Source organism: Porites lutea, chromosome 13, assembly GCF_958299795.1.
Source record: "Porites lutea chromosome 13, jaPorLute2.1, whole genome shotgun sequence".
Classification (NCBI taxonomy): domain Eukaryota; kingdom Metazoa; phylum Cnidaria; class Anthozoa; order Scleractinia; family Poritidae; genus Porites; species Porites lutea.
Window position 1 is genome coordinate 17,690,951 of NC_133213.1, and position 15,790 is coordinate 17,706,740.

At 39.7% G+C, this 15,790-nt stretch overlaps 2 protein-coding genes across 2 annotated transcripts in view; both read left to right on the top strand.

The window, feature by feature from the left end:
* Positions 1 to 15,790, top strand: part of LOC140923188 (uncharacterized) — a 77,552-nt gene that overhangs the window by 15,783 nt on the left and 45,979 nt on the right. The gene's annotated exons all lie outside the window — the stretch shown is intronic.
* The window catches only part of LOC140923187 (uncharacterized), a 42,560-nt gene continuing 29,019 nt past the window's right edge, over positions 2,250 to 15,790 (top strand). Inside the window, exons 1-3 of the mRNA XM_073373264.1 lie at positions 2,250 to 2,306; positions 4,465 to 4,524; positions 12,355 to 13,272. Of these exons, the coding sequence (XP_073229365.1) occupies positions 12,465 to 13,272 (808 nt within the window). The 5' untranslated portion in view covers positions 2,250 to 2,306; positions 4,465 to 4,524; positions 12,355 to 12,464. The remainder of the gene's footprint in view (positions 2,307 to 4,464; positions 4,525 to 12,354; positions 13,273 to 15,790) is intronic.

Sequence of the window (15,790 nt, forward strand, 5' to 3'; positions counted from 1 at the left end):
CGCCCTCAAATAAGCGCCGCATTGGGGGGGGGGGGGGGGGGGGCGGGGAGTTAATTGGCGCCGCGGCGCTTATTCGTGTAAATACGGTACTAAGCGGTATTACTATGGTATTAATCTTCGCTCTCAAATAAGTGCCGCATTTTGGAGAGAAAAGTTAATAAGCGCCGCGGGGCTAATTCGCGTAAATTCGACACATTTCCTTATGCACTGTGAAACTTAACGTTTACAAATACATTGCTTGTAAACGACAAAGTAACAGTATTTTTCTAAACAGAGAGACAGTTGTCAAGAATCTCCCAAACCCCTCGAGTGTTTATATCAGACTGTGCAAACACAAGAAAAAAGTTTTTCATTGCTTTTATAAAATAACTTTCCCGCGAAAAAAGAAAAACTCTTTGTTTAGGTTACTGATTAAAAGAGAAATTCTTACCAGTCGCGAAGTCTTGTACATGAAGCTTAATGCACGTGTAATCAGTTCTTGTTTTGCAATAAAGATGCTTTCTCGCTTAAAATGTCAGCTTAAGCGAAAAAAAATTGGCACAGCATGTTTTTAAAGATTTTCCAAGTTTCATCCGACGAGGGAATGGGTAAATAAAGTAAATTTGTCGAGTTTGCAACTCAAAAACATTTCAAAATTCGTGCTTGAGTGATTAGCGCGCGAAGAGCTATCTTAGTTATTTATAAACGTTGTTATCAGCTGGGCAGTAGTCTTTAGGGCCTGTTTACATGGAGGTGGGGGACCCCAGAGAGGTGAGGTAACATGCGGCAGGTCACCCCACCTATCATGTAAACGTGACCAAATTAAAATGAGAGATTATGTGGACAGGCGGGTTACCCACCAAAGCGTGTTACCTCACCTACCTAGGGTCCCTCACCTCCATGTAAACAGGCCCTTAGACTTCTCGTTTTTTGTTCTTAATATTTTAGCTGATTAGAACTCTTTTCTAGATTAGATCCAACGTTGACAAGCAACAGGATCTTCGTCCACGGTTTTTGAAGTAAATTTCTTTAACAAAAATGAAGTATGAAAAACTTTTTACGTTTTTTTTTGTCCCTTTACAAGCAATTTATTTGTATACGTCACGTTACACAGTGCATAAGAAAAAGTGCCGAAGCTTACTAAATTTTTTCTCCAAAAATGCAGCGCTTATGCTCTTAGTGCCGTATTTACCCGAATAAGCGCCGCGGTGCTTATTTAATTCCCCCAAATGCGGAGCTTATTTGACGGCTGCGCTTATTTGAGTAATAACTGTAATTTGCAACTCAAGAGTTTATTACATTTAGGACAAAATGTTAGTACATTTAGGACTTTATTACATTTAGGGTCGTTTATTACATTTAGGCCTTCTGCACACGGAAAGGGAGAATTCGTCTAGCCTGCGTAGCAGGCGACAAAAGGATAGCCTGTCAACATGTTCTCTGTTTGGGGAAAGAGTGATCTGAAAAAATCAGGAGGTTTTCTTTCACCCTTTCCCCAAACAGAGAGCCAGTTCACAGGCTAACAAAAGGGACAAGGGATTGGGGGCAAGGGGGGAAGGGAGGGGAGGGTAACTTGATTCCATGGGATTAGTAGAGGATTAAAACTGGTAAACTGCCTCAATCTCATGTAATGCAGAAATCTGTAGTACCTTGATAAAATTATAGCGGATCAGTAGAAAATAGGGAGGAGTTGAGGGAAAACTATCTTTCGTAATACTACAACTGAAATTTGTGACCAGTCCGGTTGTCAAGAAAGTCTCAGGGGTAGGGTGTATGACAGCACATCTGCGACAATAAAGATTCCATTTTACTTCAAATCACACACAAAACGCGAGCCTTGTTTAGAAATGTCACACAAGAGGCATATCCAGTAGTGTAAGGAGAAAAACAGGAAGTCTGGAAGATTCCATCAGTCTTTAGAATTTGTTATAAGAGCTGTACTTTGCGAGCCTTTTGTTATTACGTGCGGAGAAATATTAGATTTAATGTGACTCCTCATCTGCTTCATTAGTTTTCAAATTTTTCCTGGTTGGCTGCATTTTGGGAGCTATTTCCGGAAGCACTTACGTCACTTTTGTCGACGATCAAAGTGAAACTGAAAGCTGAATTACAAAAGGGAAAAATCCCTTAGGTTCAACATTTTCGAGCATGGTAGAAGGTTGTGGCTTGGTAAGTTTTGTACAAGTCCTGTTATTTTGTTAAGGAAAGTGCAATTGACTTTTAACTTCATTTTGTCATGTTTTGTCGTACAAAATATAATTTCCTTGCAGTCACTTTTGTCCTGACAAATCAAGCGAACCGATCAAGGCTACTTGAGAATTGGGAAGGTAGGCATTGCATGCATTAGCTGAAGTTACACTAGAACTCCAAGCTTCCGCCTTTACCTTAGAAATGCATTTGGTTCTTAATCTCCAGGGTTAAACTTTTGTCAAAGTATGTTTGTCCGTGTTGTCTATGATCTTTCAGATCGCAGAAGAATTTTTCCGCGATAGTACCAGTAGTACCCATCATGAAGGATTTCCTCTCAGCCCTTTCACTGATTTATTATGCATTTATTATGCGTGATTATCATCCCACTCTGTATACAGTTAAACCTCCATTAAGTGGCCACCTATTAAGCAGCCATCCTCCATTAAGCGGCCAGTAATCAGGGGCACCCAACGAATGTTTTCTGTAAAATATCTGTTCGAAGAAGCAGATGCTGCCTTGAATTTTCTATTGCTTGAGGACGGTTAAAAATTTCTAGATGACTGATTTCCAGTCATGTACACTTTTCGAAGCTTATCTAATTATTTCCCTACGATTTTCTGAAGTTTAATTCTTTACATTTCACTGCCCAGGTTAGGCTATTTTTCGTACAAAAAGGAAACCTAAAATTTTCGGATTCAAAAATGTGATGGAGAGAGGAATCATAAAAATTCTCACTTTCGTAATAAGTTAAATTGCAGTAGAATTTTTTTGCACAATAATACTGAAGCCCTTGTAATTTCGTAAAGACAAAAGTTTCCCTAGGATGACATGAACAGGAACAAATTTTATAGTGCCCCTTAGAATGCATTTCTAGATATCTTAAAGTACTCTGGATAGCCTAAAAAACGATTCGGATGTATTTAGGAGGAAACCGTTGTTGGGTAATCAAAGTCCCGAAATAATTGTAGAAAAGAGAACACCCGAGCGGCTACCTCTATTAAGCGATCGCGGCCACCTTTGTGCCGTTCCAATAAGAGTTTTCCTATTTTTCTTACCTCTATTGAGCGGCCATAACAAACTAAGGTTAGGTTTATTTTAAAAATATGATAAAGGAAAATAGTCCGAGATAGAAGAGGACGTTCTCCCTGTATACGTCACTATAGGGAGCCTGACCCCATGGGGCTTTTCATTATCTGAATGAAAACCTTCACGTTTATAATACAAATCACATTCAATTTTTTAAAGATGTACCGAGTGAAAGAAAATGGTGTATTTGCGCGATGGCGACATTTGATTACAACTAGTGGAATCATTAGTAATTTGGGGTTACATGTATCATTCTGAGAAACTGCTTACAGTGGAGCAAGCGCGCGCTACTGGCTACCAAACAATACTTTAAAACAGCATAATTTAAAGCTTTAAAAAGCGTAACGCTACAACTCATCCCCGTCACTAGCCTGCATAACAGACGCTTTATGAGCCAAGCGAGGCGAACGTGGCATTTTGCGCGAAGCAACTTTTTCTTGGTAAAAGGGTTGATTGTTGCTTTAGGTAAGTTTTGTACAAGTCCGGTTATTTTGCGAAGGAAAATGGGAATTGACTTTTTCACTTATAAACTTCGTTGTCTTATAAAATATTTCCTAGTGGAAATCTGTAGTACCTTGATAAAATTATAGCGGATGTAGAAAATAGGGAGGAGTTGAGGGAAAACTATCTTTCGTAATACTACCACTGAAATTTGTTACCAGTCCGGTTTTCAAGAAAGTCTCAGGGGTAGGGTATATGACAGTACATCTGCGACAATAAAAATTCCATTTTACTTCAAATAACACACGAAGTGAGAGCCTTGTTAAAGGTCACACAAGAGGCATATCCGGTAGTGTAACGAGAAAAACAGCGAGTCTAAGACCAACTTCCTCACTGGAAGATTCCATCAGTCTACAGAATTTGTTATAAGAGCTCTAGTTTGCGAGCCTTTTGTTATCACGTTCGGACAAATATTAATAATAGTATATTAGATTTAATGTGACTCCTCCTATGCTTCATTCTCCTGGTTGGCTGCATTTTGGGATCTATTTCCGGAAACACTTACGTCACTTTTGTCGACGTAATTTGATCAAAGTGAAAGTGAAAGCTATATTATCAGAGGAAAAAATCCCTTAGGTTCAACATTTTCGAGCTTGGTAGAAGGGTTAATTGTTTCTTGGTAAGTTTTGTGCAAGTCCTGTTATTTTGTGAAGGAAAATGCAATTGACTTTTAGCTTAGTTGTCTTACAAAATATAATTTCCTTGCAGACCCTTCCGTCGTGACAAATCAAGCGAAATATCAAGACTACTTGGGAATTTATAACTTAGGTAGGCATTGCATTAGCTGAAGTTACACTAGAACTCCAAGGTTCCTTTACCTTAGAAATGCATTTGGTTCTTAATTTCCAGGGTTAAGCTTTTGTCAAAGTATGTTAGCCCGTGTTGTCTATGATCTTTCAGATCGCAGAGGAATTTTTCCGCTATAGTACCCATCATGTAGGATTTCGTCTCAGCCCTTTCACTGATTTATTATACATACATGGTTATCATCCCACTCTGTATACAGTTGAACCTCCATTAAGTGGCCACCTATTAAGCAGCCATCCTACATTAAGCGGCGAGTAATCAATGCCCCGAAATAATTGTAGCAATTTAAGAATGGAGAACAAGAACACGGCATTACGTCTCGCCTGCTTGGAGATTAGATCGAGAAATGAGGAGACGATTAATTGTACAAGAAACATGATTTACTCGCTAAAGGCTTTTTACTTCCTACTTTATCGACGTCCATACTTTTTATTTGTTTCTGAATTGATTTAGTCAGTTAGTACGCGTGTTAGCAACGACCAGAAATAGACCTCTCCAGTAGCAGGCTGTACGCGTGTATAAGTAACATACAAAGTTCAATATCATAACTAAAGAATGGTATACAAATATTCCTAAATAAACTCACTCAGGCTAAACTATTCACGTGCGCCGCCTGATACGAAAACCCAAAAACCCAATGGAAAAAAAAATGGGAACGTATTCCCCAACCGATGCGGTCGCACAACCTCTGGGGGTTAAAGGTAAAAAATCAATCGATAGATGAATAAAGTAAGATATAAAAATAAAAGTTGATAGTTCGAGAGCTGAGATGAATACATTACAACTGTCAAAACCTTATATACCTAATAACAATACAGGGTGTCCCAAAAGTTCTTTCGTCTACTTTATAAGTCTGTAACGCAGTACAGTTGGACTTGATCAGCACATAATTTAAACCAAAGTTGTGCATTTTGTAGCCCGAAATGCTCGAACTCCTAATTGTTTTGAGTGAATATCCTGAAAGATAAACCCTGTCAACGAAAAAAACACTCAGCTACGTGCGAGCAGAAGCAGGTATTTCTATTTACTGTTTTTTTCAGTTAAAGAAATTCCTAAAACAATGGAAAAATCCGAAAGTTGGGTGGAAAGATGGTCATAGAGAAATGAAGGTTTTACAGACAAGAAACGAGGGTGAAGACCGAAAGTCCTGAATGAAACCGCTAAAATAGTTTTAAAGAAGGCCATGTACAAAACAGGAAACCCAACGAGGTAGCTCTTACAACAGTTACAAAGTTAAATCTGGAGCAGGTTGGTGAAGCAAAGTTTGGAGACCCCTGAGATGGCAAAGCAACGCCAAGCAACGTTCAACTCGTCTCAGATTTGTAAAGAAGAACAAAAGCCTTATTAGGGCCATTTATACGAGGAAAGATAAGACGCGTCTTACATAAGACGCGTCTTAAATAAGACGCGAACTTTCCGTGTAAACGGCACATTTCGTCTAAAATAAGACGCGGCTTAGCTAAGACGCATCTTATTAGATAAGACATGCTCGTATAAATGGTACAGTTCGCGTCTTATTTAAGACGCGTCTTATTTTTCCTCGTATAAATGGCCCTATTGTGGAAAGGGGACGGAACGATCATCTTTTCTTGGATCAATGCCCAAAATATATTGTTTCAGCTGCCTAATCTAAAACATTATACTGTTTTGGGGGTCGAAGTGACTCCTGCATACTAGGTGATAAAAAAGCTCAAAATGAATCACCTAGGGCTCTACATGCTACATGGCTTATCTCACTTAATGCCGCAACGGCTACAGAGTGTGATAAAAAAACAAAGGGGGATGCCGGTAACTGAACTTCTGAACACAAGTACTCGATAGAGTAAGAAACATATTTTAGAAATTTCATGAAAAAATAACGTTTTGATCAAAAGTTATAGCGCATGAAATTAGAGGAACGAACTTTTGGGACACCCTGTAGAGTCAATTAACGCCATAGCGGCTCAGTGCGTTCATACCAATAGGAAAGTATTTACCTTCTCTGTCACTGCCACTACGTTTAGAATGTAAATACATTTCTATTGAGCGGCCACCTCTATTAAGCGATCGCGACCACCTTTGTCTCGTTCCATCCAGAGTTTTCCTATCTTTCTCACCTCTATATATTAAGCGGGCATAAAAACTCTGGCCTTAACAGAGTAATGTTGGCGATATTTTAATAATATGATAAAAGAAAATAGTCCGAAATAGAAGAATCCTTCGCGCTCCGCCGAAGTAACAAGCCCCCCCTCTCAAATGAGCCCCCCCCGTCTCTAATAAGCCCCCCTCTTGGTTTCCTGGAAAATGATACCGTACTCTAGACGCAAACTCTCTTACGGTAAATCCTGCTTTCAGGAACAAGTAGTAGTTTCCAGTGGAAAGTGAAGTGTTGCGAGTAAAGTACCGTAAAATTCCGAAAATAAGCCCCTCCGTGTATAGGCCCCTCCAAATATAAGCCCCCTAAACCGGTTACACAAAAAACCCTCCGTTAAATCGCCCCTCCAAATATAAGCCCCCCTCCCCCCCCCCCCCGGGGGGGGCTTGAACTTGGTAAATTCCTCTCAAATACAAAGTAAAACAAAGCAAAAACGGTAAATTTACTTCCAGCTACAAGACTAGCCCAATCGATTTCCTTCCGTGGATATAAGCCCCTCAAAAGGGGCCTTTGAAAAATATAAGCCCCGGGGCTTATTTTCGGAATTTTACGGTATGACATTTCAAATAGTTTGAATCAGTTGTAGTTTCTTTCGATTTTTGATATTTGCCATTAACAGTGTCAAATAACTGTGCATGTAACGCAACACGACACGTGGATGAAAAAAAGTGTGTCTATCAAGCTACAATTGTATTAGAATATAATTCAACACTTTGTTTTTGTTTTCTTTATTTATTTTTTCTAACACTCTCCCTGCCGTAAGGATCGGTTTATTGTTCTAAGATTAAAATTTGGTTCAATTGTATTAGACAGACTACGAGCAGTCCCTCTTTTTTCTTAGTCCCTCGAGCGAAACGCGCGAGACACTCAAATGACCAAGCTCGTGACTGAAGGTGCGAGACTGGAGATCTCAGGCTGCCGCGCCCTCGTTTTTCCCGTTTCGCGGCTTCGCCGTTCGCGCGCAAGTGCACTCCCCTCCCGAAATCTGAAGAAAAATAGTGGCTGCTCGCAGACTACAATTGCATGAAAGTCCGTGAGAATAAATCAGCGTACTATTTGTCTGAAACCTGTCCACAGTCACAGGTTTAGAGCACGCGAGCTTTGGAGTGAGTGGACGAGTGAATTTCCAATCGACTTCAATATTAAACTGGTTCATTACGCTTCGCTAGCGTATCAAATGATTTTTAATCTTTCCTTCTGCCGTGTATATTATGGCAAGTCAGGGAATTTCAGTATGAGTCAGGTAAAATTTAACTGTTCCATTGGCAGAAGAAGATTGTTTCAAGAAATTAAACGACATGTAAGCAGATAATTATTAAAAGAGTTTCCCAAAAGATCAATCCATTCTGCACTTTACATTCACGATAAATTCATGCATGTATTACAGGGAAAGTTTACATTGACTGTCAGTCTGGGAATTTCAAAATCTATGGCTCTGTCATGCACTGTCTCAACAAGCTCATCCATGTTTAGAATGGAGACCAATGGAGAAACGGATCACCTTGTTTGTGGACATTTCATACAAACTCACTCTTGCACGAGTTTTTTGTTTCTTTAAACACTTGCATAAGTGATAAAAATTTGTACTTTTTACATGGATTCAGTGCTTGATAATGAAGGCCCGCATATTCACTGCAATAATCATAAGTCATGATCACTTTAATAATTCTCATGAACTGCGTCTTTAATGACATTGCTACATGTAATCTGATTTTCTATTTCAGTGATTATGTTTTGACCTTACTGTGACTACCCTACGAGCAGAGATTTCTCTCTTGCATGGCTTTTAGCGTTTACGAAGTCATTTGTGTGGCTTGTGTGTCGCACATTTGGTTTGTTTATGCCCCGTGAGAAACCTCTGCAACAAGCCGCTTGGGATTTCCGTTGAGCATGCGCCAGATTAATAATTCGTTGCTATAGAGATAATGCCGTAAATTTTGTCACCTAAAAGAAATTATTGCCGTCGAAAACTAATTTACTCGCCCCATTTCCTAGCCTGCGAACAGCAGACGTGTTTCCGGGAGAGAAGCGACGACCGGAAATACGTCTGCTCTTCGCAGGCTACCCATTTCCGGACAAGTGGTCTTATTTCGTCTATTTCCGGACAAAGAAACGTGGATGATTTTTAAAATCGCTTTATTCAAACTATTTATCACTGTTTTTTGAAGTATACCGGCATGCGATAGTTTCAGAGGTGCCTCTGATGTACGACATATGTCGACCAAACAAACGACAAACGCCGACAAACCGGACAAATGCCGACAAACCGGAGGACAGACAGGAAGCAGTATTAAAGATCAAATGCTGCGACTGCCAGGCTACTTACATTGGTGAAACCGGCAGAAACCTTAGCACGCAACCTTAGCGACTGACCGAACACAAACGAGCGACGAGAAATGGTGACGTCAACAATTACATCGCTGATCACCATTTACAGACGAAACATCAAATCGACTGGGACTCTGCGACATGTATTAGGTATTCTCAGACTACTATCAACGACCCACTTTAGAAAGCTGGTTTACTAACTGAGAACAAACGTCATTGAAGCGTAGTCAACAGTTGCCGGTACCGTACAAACGACTTTATTGACGGACTCAAGCAAAACTAATTACGAGAGAATGACTGGACAACCGACAATTTGACTAACATAAACGACTGTTTAACTGTGACAATATAGGCGGATAGAAAGTCAACTGTCCAATGACATTACGAGTCTTCATAGCCAATATTAAAATCACTGCTTAACTGACAGACGACCAATAACATCGCGACTTAATTCTCCAATCAGATCAATAACCAGAGTTTAATACAGTCGAACCTACCGTAAGCGAGCACCCAAAATGCAAAGACTAAGTGGTCGCTTACAAGAATCTAACCACAGGGGGACTCTTCCGAGAAGTGGCCTGGGCACATCTACTTTATGGAAGATAATTTATTGTATGCAATTTCTAAGTTACGCCATGTGTACTGAGTTCAATGTTGTTTCTAAAGTTCTTCGCACATGTCGTATATTCTAAGTAGCATAGTGCACACAGCGAACTAGGGATCAGAGAATGCGTCAAGTGGTCGAGTTTGGTGGCTTACTAGAGCTTAAAAACAATGGAAAATCATTAAACTTTCAGGCCCAAAAAGTAGTCGCGGTCGCTTACAAGAGGTGGTAGTTTACTAGAGGTTCCAACTGTAAGGCTTTGACTGGGAAAGTTTTGGTGCATGAGTTTTGGATTGGCGGTCTGTTATGGGAGGTGGTCCCACATGGAGGTTCGACTGTACCATCAACTGACGTAATACAACTCACTTTGACTCTGCAGATGATTACCGCGCGTCAGTTAATGTCAATGCAACAGTCCCATTTAGTACTACGTCAGCCCTCGAACGATCATGCTCATCCTACTTATAGATCTACGTTAGAAAATAGGAGGGAAAAAGGGAAAACTCCTCAAGTTTTTACACCGAGTTGGACTTGAGCTGGAACCAGTTGTGGAATTATTATAGTTTTTTTGAAAACCCACAAGTTTAAAATACCTGTAACTTTCTCAGTGTTTTGGTGGTAAAGAAATAGGTTTTCTTTTCAGTTGCTAAACACTTGTATTCCGCTACCCAGAGATGTTAACCCTTAGAAATAAGTTCACTTTCCCAAATTTGAATTTTCTGAAATGTTTCCGCTGGCCCGGTTTGTAGTTTGTTGACAACAAATTTATTTTTTCAGTGGAAGGTAGATGAATGCATAATTAGTAGATAGACAATTTTTATTATATAAACACCAATGAAATACCAAGTGAGCTTTCGCGCGAAAACTTGATATCTCACATGTGAAAATAACATGTTATCTTCACATGTGAAAATGTCACCGTTGCTATGGCTTCATAATAAACCGCACCTTCTACTAAAATTTAAAATTTTGTGATATTTGGCAGAATTTTTACTTTTATCGTATTTTAAATAATGAGAACTTTAAAATGGAAGTTGAACAGACGATTTTTGTGACACATTTGATAATTACAGTACAATTATATTATTGATTATCTAAAAATTTGGGCAAATAAGTTTCAAATGGTAATGATTAATTATAGTAAGCTGTGTCCAAGTTTATACGAAAATCTAATGAGTAAATTTTATGTAAACTGAGCGAAAGTGAAATTTTAAAGTTGTATTCAACCGTTCATGTTGCCATGGAAACTACGAAAATGACAAATTCTGCCTGTCAATCAAAACCTTTCTTTAGTATATTCTTCACTTGCCAGGTTTCAGCTTTTGAGCTGCAACCCTTCTCTTGCCATGATTTGCCAGATGTCATATACTCACAAACTGCCAAAACTGTGTTCAGCCACCTTAAAATAACTGTAACTTTCTCAGTGTTTTGGTGGTAAAGAACTGAGGTTTTCTTTTCAGTTGCTAAACACTTGTATTCCGCTACCCAGAGATGTTAACCCTTAGAAATAAGTTCACTTTCCCAAATTTGAGTTTTCTGAACGGATGTTTCCGCTGGCCCGGTTTGTAGTTTGTTGACAACGGATTTATTTTTTCAGATGAAGGTAGATGAATGTACAATGAGTAGACAGACAATTTTTATTATATAAACGCCAATGAAATACCAAGTGAGCTTTCGCGCGAAAATTTGATATCTTCACATGTGAAAATAACATGTTCTCTTCACATCTGTAAATGTCACCGTTGCTATGGCTTCATAATAAACCGCACCTTTGAGACCAAAAAACTATTTAAGTAAAATGGTTTGGTATTTCATTGGTGTTTATATAATAAATAGAACAATACATGGTTGCTTGGAGTTACGAAATTTCTCTTCTTCATAATATTTTTCAACACGAGAAGAGAATTTTCCTATCTCCGCGCGGCCATATAAATAACAATTATTCACCGAAGTAGAGGTGGCTAGTATTGGATATTTATCGAGGCCGCGAAGCGGCGAGGTAAATATCCACTACTAGCTACCGACACTCAGGTGAATAATTGTTTTAGTTTATACTAAAACAGTGAGATAATTGAGCACAAAATGATGATTTTTAACTCATTTACTGTTGCCAACGATTACAATTTTGGCGCGCGATGACCGAACGGCCGCGGTCGTCGCTTTTTCTTAGCGACAAGTAAAACTTTGCAGGCGTTTGTTTAGCTCTTGCGGGGAAGTTTCTTCAAAAGAAGTTGTGAATTCTGTTTGTATTTAAAAATGTATTTCGGAAATAGCTTGCTTGATTAGTTGTGAAATTTCTTAGTTTGTTACGGCAGCAAACCGGGAAAGCATTTTGCTCGCAACCTACGCGAGTTTGACGTCGCTCGCTCGGAGGAACTGGAGGTGAATCAGTAAATAGTGCAGGATATTCACTGATTGAGTAGCCAATCAGAGCGCCCGAAAAACACTATCCACTGTTTTAGTATATACTAATATCATATATATATACACCATGTTTTAACAATGGTAAAACTGTTTCTTTGTTTATTTGTTTGTTTGTTTGTTTTTTTTAAATTTCGATCATTATTAGAGAAGACCCCAGTCCATCAAGTCATAATATACAACGAAAAAACCAGTAGAAGGATCCCTTTTTGAGGCAAATCAAATGCGACTGTGATATACAAAAACGAGTAGTAAAAGAGCTAATAAATAAGCTTTTACTCCAGCTTTTAATTTTACTTTTCAGATCCTCGGCTTCGTTATCGTACATAAAGAGACTGATGCTATCAGCAGGAAAGAGAAACCACAATATGCGGCTAAGCTGAAATAGCAAAGCAAGCAAAAAAAAAAAAAAAAATGACAACCACAGCTATTAATGGTAATATCGGCGAACCCTTTGTCAACTTTAAAGATTTCCAGCACGCCCTAGGCATCGCCTATTACAGTCTGGGAGATTTCCGGAAAGCCATAGAGTACCATGAACGAGACCTCAAAATTTCGAAAGAAGTGGGAGACATGGCAGGAGAAGGAAGAGCGTATTGTAATCTTGGCATCGCCTACAGAAATCTTGGATATTTTCAGAAAGCCATAGAGTACCATGAACGACACCTCAAAATTTCGAAAGAAGTGGGAGACAGGGCAGGAGAAGGAGGAGCGTACGGTAATCTTGGCAACGCCTATTACAGCCTTGGAGATTTCCAGAAAGCCATAGAGTACCATGAACGACACCTCAAAATTTCGAAAGAAGTGGGAGACAGGGCAGGCGAAGGAACAGCGTACTGTAATCTTGGCATCGCCTACAGAAATCTTGGATATTTTCAGAAAGCCATAGATTACCATGAACGACACCTCAAAATTTCGAAAGAGGTGGGAGACATGGCAGGAGAAGGAAGAGCGTACTGTAATCTTGGCAACGCCTATTTTCGTCTTGGAGATTTCCAGAAGGCCATAGAGTATCATGAACGAGACCTCAAAATTTCGAAAGAAGTGGGAGACAGGGCAAGAGAAGGAGGAGCGTACGGTAATCTTGGCATCGCCTACAGCAAACTTGGGTATTTTCAGAAAGCCATAGATTACCATGAACGACACCTCAAAATTTCGAAAGAAGTGGGAGACAGGGCAGGAGAAGGAAAAGCGTATGGTAATCTTGGCAACGCCTATCACAGTCTCCTCGCATCTTTTGATTTCGGGACATCCTGTCCAAAAATCAAAGTTTGGTGCATGCGCAGTAACGGGATACTGTTCCTTTAATAATTCGTTGCTATAGAGATAATGACGTAAATTTTATCACGTAAAAGAAATTAGTGCCGTCAAAAACCAATTTTACTCGTCCCATTTCCCACAAGCGACGACCGGAAATACGTCTGCTGTTCGCGGGCTACCCATTTCCGGACAAATGGTCTTATTTCCGGACAAAGAAACGTGGATGATTTTTAAAATCGCTTTATTCAAACTATTTATCACTCTTTTTGGTATAGTATACGTGCGATAGTTTCAGAGGCACCTCTGAAACTATCGCGCGTATACTACAACAAACCTTACAATATACGTGTTGCACACTAATGTCAAGGACAAAGACAAACCGGAGGACAGACAAGGAGCAGTATTAAAGATCAAATGCTGCGGCTGTCAGGCTACTTACATTGGTGAAACCGGCAGAAACCTTAGCACGCGACTGATCGAACACAAACGAGCGACGAGAAATGGTGACGTCAACAATCACATTACTGATCACCATTTACAAACGAAACATCGATCAAATCGACTGGGACGCTGCGACATGTATTAGGTATTCTCAGACTACTATCAACGACCCACTTTAGAAAGCTGGTTTTTAACTGAGAACAAACGTCATTGAATCGTAGTCAACAGTTGTCGGTACCGTACAAACGACTTTATTGACGGACTCAAGCAAAACTAATTACGAGAGAATGACTGGACAACCGACAATTTGACTAACATAAACGACTGTTTAACTGTGACAGTATAGACGGATGGAAAGTCAACTGTCCAATGACATTACGACTCTTCATAGCCAATATTAAAATCACTACTTAACTGACAGACGACCAATAGCATCGCGAAATTGTCCAATCAGATCAATAACCAGAGTTAATAAACTCTTCCAATTGGCAGTGCTTTTTGCATAAAATGCTCTATGTCGGGTACCACACAGAGAACACACGAAGGGTAATGGGCAAAATTCTGGTGGCAGGGAAGCGCTAAATCTAGGGATAAGGGGACCAGGAGAGAAGCCCTCCTGGGGGGAGACAAGATCGAGTGGTACCGGGGGTAGCCACCCTGGACAGGAGTCCTGATCAGTCTCCGGGGGGTGAGGCCCATATCCCCCAGTACAGGAACTAAGGGGAACCAGGAGGGGTGGCCCTCCTGGGTGGAGTACAGATCAGGTGGGACCGGGGGTCCACACCCTGGAGTGGATATTTTTCCGGACCTGTCTCCAAGGGCTAAGCCTTACTGTGGGGTAAAGTGCAGCCAGGGGTTGCACTTCCCTGCCACTCCTTTTATTTGGAAGCCAATCAGCAGATTCACATTCCTGGAACCTATCGACGGAATGAGACCTATGCGAGTATAACACCATAATATAAATGATTAATCTTAAGGATACATATATATATAGGGGAATAAAATAATAAACTGCTTAAAATACGTTCTGGTCGTGCTAAATACTGCTATGCTCCCAGAGGTACTTAGACTGCTGAATCACTAGATGTTTTTAAATCCAAAAATTAAGAGCATTAATAATACATTATAAATAAATGCTGCTCCTTTGTAATTTGTTTTAATTATCACTAGTTACTGTAGACACAAATGTATATGATAATTTTCTTGTTTCTACCTTATCTTAAACTTGTACATAATATATAGTATTCCTTTATTCTAATTACCTGTGTCATTTATATTCTATTTGTTTTTGCTATACCTTCGGAGATATGAGCATTAGTTGATGTTATCTTTTGGAATTTAAAGTGAAATACAGTTTTGATTTGATTTGAGATATAAATAGGGAACATAAGGAATAATCGAAGACCTAAACAAAGGTTCCATGCAGACCAAAGGGTGGGTGGGAGGGAAAAAACGCTGTTGTGAATGAACCGAAGCTCTAAGAGAACTGACTGGGAAAGGACAGTGTACCGCAAAAAAAAAGGAGCACATGAGCATGATAAGCATGTGATAATATGAATGGAACCTTTGTAGAGTCTAGTAATATATCATGCTACATTACAGTGGACTTTGCCAAAGAAGAAGGGTACATTGTAATCAAACAACTAGTTAGTGTTCATCGTCCTTTCTTGTACTTTGAACTAGTATCTACCATTACTTAGTACAAAAACCTACACAAATGTTGCACGTTGTGTGACATAAGAACAGAGACATGATTGTTGCTAGTATGTCCTAAGTGTGCTTTCATAGGGCATCATTCTCAGGTTTATTAACAACAGTTTATGCTACCATAAACTTGAACTTTAATACAGTCGAACCTCCCGTAAGCGAGCACCCAAAATGCAAAGACTTAGTGGTCGCTTACCCCGGTCGCTTACAAGAGTCGAACCACAGGGGGCCTCTTCCCAGAAGAGGTCCGGGCACTTTATGGAAGATAATTTATTGTGCGCAATTTCTAAGTTACGCCATGTGTACTGAGTTCAATGTTGTTTCTAAAGTTC